At 34.9% G+C, this 2,654-nt stretch overlaps 1 protein-coding gene across 2 annotated transcripts; it reads left to right on the plus strand.

Moving 5' to 3' along the window:
- Window positions 1–1,161: 1,161 nt before the first annotated feature.
- Window positions 1,162–2,082, plus strand: crok (crooked). Of its 2 annotated transcripts, none has more exons than XM_017625818.1 (3): window positions 1,162–1,255; window positions 1,349–1,442; window positions 1,499–2,082. In XM_017625818.1, exons 2-3 carry the CDS (start codon window positions 1,382–1,384, stop codon window positions 1,891–1,893), a joined length of 456 nt encoding a protein of 151 aa, XP_017481307.1. In that variant the 5' UTR covers window positions 1,162–1,255; window positions 1,349–1,381; the 3' UTR covers window positions 1,894–2,082. The 2 variants fall into 2 exon arrangements, with proteins under 2 accessions (XP_017481307.1, XP_017481306.1); XM_017625817.1 differs by having other exon boundaries at window positions 1,165–1,269.
- The last annotated feature ends 572 nt before the right edge of the window (window positions 2,083–2,654 follow it).

A 2,654-nucleotide genomic window follows, 5' to 3' on the forward strand; every position in this document is an offset into this window, starting at 1 on the left:
CACCCGATTTACATGATTCAAGTACTTGAAAGCAATTCTTGCTCATTCTCTTTTGTGTTTTCTATTTGCTTTTACACGTTTCAATTCTGTTGAATTCAAGTTTTTGGTTCTTTAAATGGGAAGCAACGAAAATGCCAAAAGCAAAGCAAGAAAGTTGAAACGACTTGACGGTACAGACGCATGTGTACTCGTCCCTTTTCTTCTCACCCCCTCTCTTCCACATGCGAGCAGAATTGAATTCAATACTTGAACTGTGTAAAAGCAGTCTTATTATAACCTCAAATCGCTGGTATTGCCACTTTATTTCACATTTCATTTGCGCTATTATACTCAGTTTACACTATACACTATGAAAATTTTTAATAAAAAATCGCGCGATTTTTTATTAAAAATTTTCATTATTTATATATATATTAAACGAAAGAAGATACCGAAAAGCATTGAACAGTGCACACATCTCATAAGGAAAAGTGAATTATTACGAAATACTAATACAGTGGCAGCACTATAGCTATTTTGGAATCTCGCGTTTGGGCTCGCAAAGATTGTCAACTTCTTTTTAATAACAAAATAATCCATCTTAGGTTGATAAAACTATGTGTTTCTTTAATAAATAAGTTAAATTATACATTTTAATAGTGTTTAAAAAGTGAGAACAGGTGATTTAGTGAATCTTTGTCGGTTTAATTGCCCATAGAAAACAACGAAATTTAACAAAAGTTTTTTGTTCATAACTTTTAAATGGTTAATAATATTAGGCCCCCCCTCCGGATTGTTATTAGGGGGGCCGAAACGCGTCGTTTGGTACCCCTCCCGACTTTTCCGCACCTTTTTTAGGGGTTGTTACCCGACCCTAGAGAATTACCAATCTGAGGTTCCTTTGAATTGCTACCCACAAAATAAACAAAAATCAGCTGAATTTCATTTAAAAATTTGGTAGCACAAATTCGAACTTAGTGCGCATTTAAGGCAGAACTAACTACGAAAACGTCGGAATTGCGAATAGCATTTTTCCCGAATTCGTGACGGGAATTCTGTTCACACCGGGAGTTCGTTCGTAGTACAGAATAGGGCTGTTTACCTTTGTAGTTTGAGTTTATGACATTACGATACTAGGATTCTGGTACTTGGTTCCAAAAATATCGTTTTAAAACTACCGAGTAAAACATATTGGTATCGAATGCCAAAAGTATCGATATGGTATCGTATCGTATCGAAATTCGTATTCCTATATTCAGCAAATCGCTAATTCTGGGTGGGGACACTTTCGTAAATAAATTGATTATTTAAAATTGAATTTCATCTTGTAACTTGTAATGTTAATTCCCTTTTTTTAATTCCCGGTTAGTCTTCAGCCCCGGTAAAATAAGAATTATTGGAGATGATTTCTTTAAAATCTTCAGTACTGGTTAGCACACTACTTATGTGTTTATTGCAATTGGGTCAGTATAAATGAGGTACAGAATTGTTTCGAAGTACTTTATGCAAATTTTTTTAGGGTCGACAATTAAATGCTGGGACTGTCGCTCCGATAATGATCCAAAATGTGGGAATCCTTTTGATAACAGTTCTTTGGTGATTACGGATTGTGCGCATGAGCCTGAATTATTGCATTTGCCTGGCGTTCGGCCGACAATGTGCCGGAAAATTCGTCAAAAAATGTATGGTGAATGGAGGTATTTTCGAAGTTGTGCCTACATGGGTGAACCAGGAATTGAAGGAGATGAACGGTTTTGCCTTATGCGCACAGGAAGCTACAACATTTTCATGGAATATTGCACTTGTAATAGCAAGGATGGTTGTAATAGTGGAAGTTTCCCGAGCGGGAATAAATTTGCAATATTTCTTAGTTCAATACTGATAGGAATAATAGCTTGGACACTCCATATCTAAAGACACAGCTGATCGCATGTGTACGTCTGCATACTAATGAAAAATGCCTTATATAACGATTTTTTGATCGTTTACGCGTTTATGTAAATTTTACATTGCAAATTAGAAATGCCATCCTTAGGCGAACTAATAGCCGAAGTACAAAAACAAAAACTTGCATGTATTTTGCTTTCGGTACACAAATATAAATTTTCTGTTATTTTTTGCTCAAGGAAGAAGGGGAAAAAAATTCTAACACTCGAAGCTTTTAGTCTGTTCCTTTGAACTTCGGACTAAAACCTGTGGAACTGTCAAACTACAATTTTACGCTCTCAAATGAGAGTAAAAGCAGAACAGATGCAGAAGTGCATAGGAACACAAAAAGCACTATTTCCTGTAAAAACGTCAGACGGCTTGTTTACATGTCATTGGTACTACACTAATTTGGCTGAAATATCACTAAATAATTATTAAAGTCTATATATATTCAAATATTACGTTGTTTACTTCCATTTTTTAACAAGTATAATGGCGCATTTACATGGTATGAAACCATATGAACTGTTGATACGCTAAAATAGAGGGACTACATGTTCTAATGAGGAATTCAATGATATCGAGTGGGATGCATATAATAAATTTTTTCATATGAAAAGTTATGGGGAGATACTGTAAACATACTGTTGTGATACTGTTAAGCATATGAAATTATAGCAAGTTGAATTTTCATACATCTTCCCATAAAAAGTTTAACAGATGCAGAGATACCAAGGGGGGTTTTT

Source organism: Rhagoletis zephyria, unplaced genomic scaffold (assembly GCF_001687245.7).
Source record: "Rhagoletis zephyria isolate East Lansing unplaced genomic scaffold, Rhagoletis_zephyria_1.1 Rzeph_scaffold_04273, whole genome shotgun sequence".
NCBI classification, from domain to species: Eukaryota; Metazoa; Arthropoda; class Insecta; order Diptera; family Tephritidae; genus Rhagoletis; species Rhagoletis zephyria.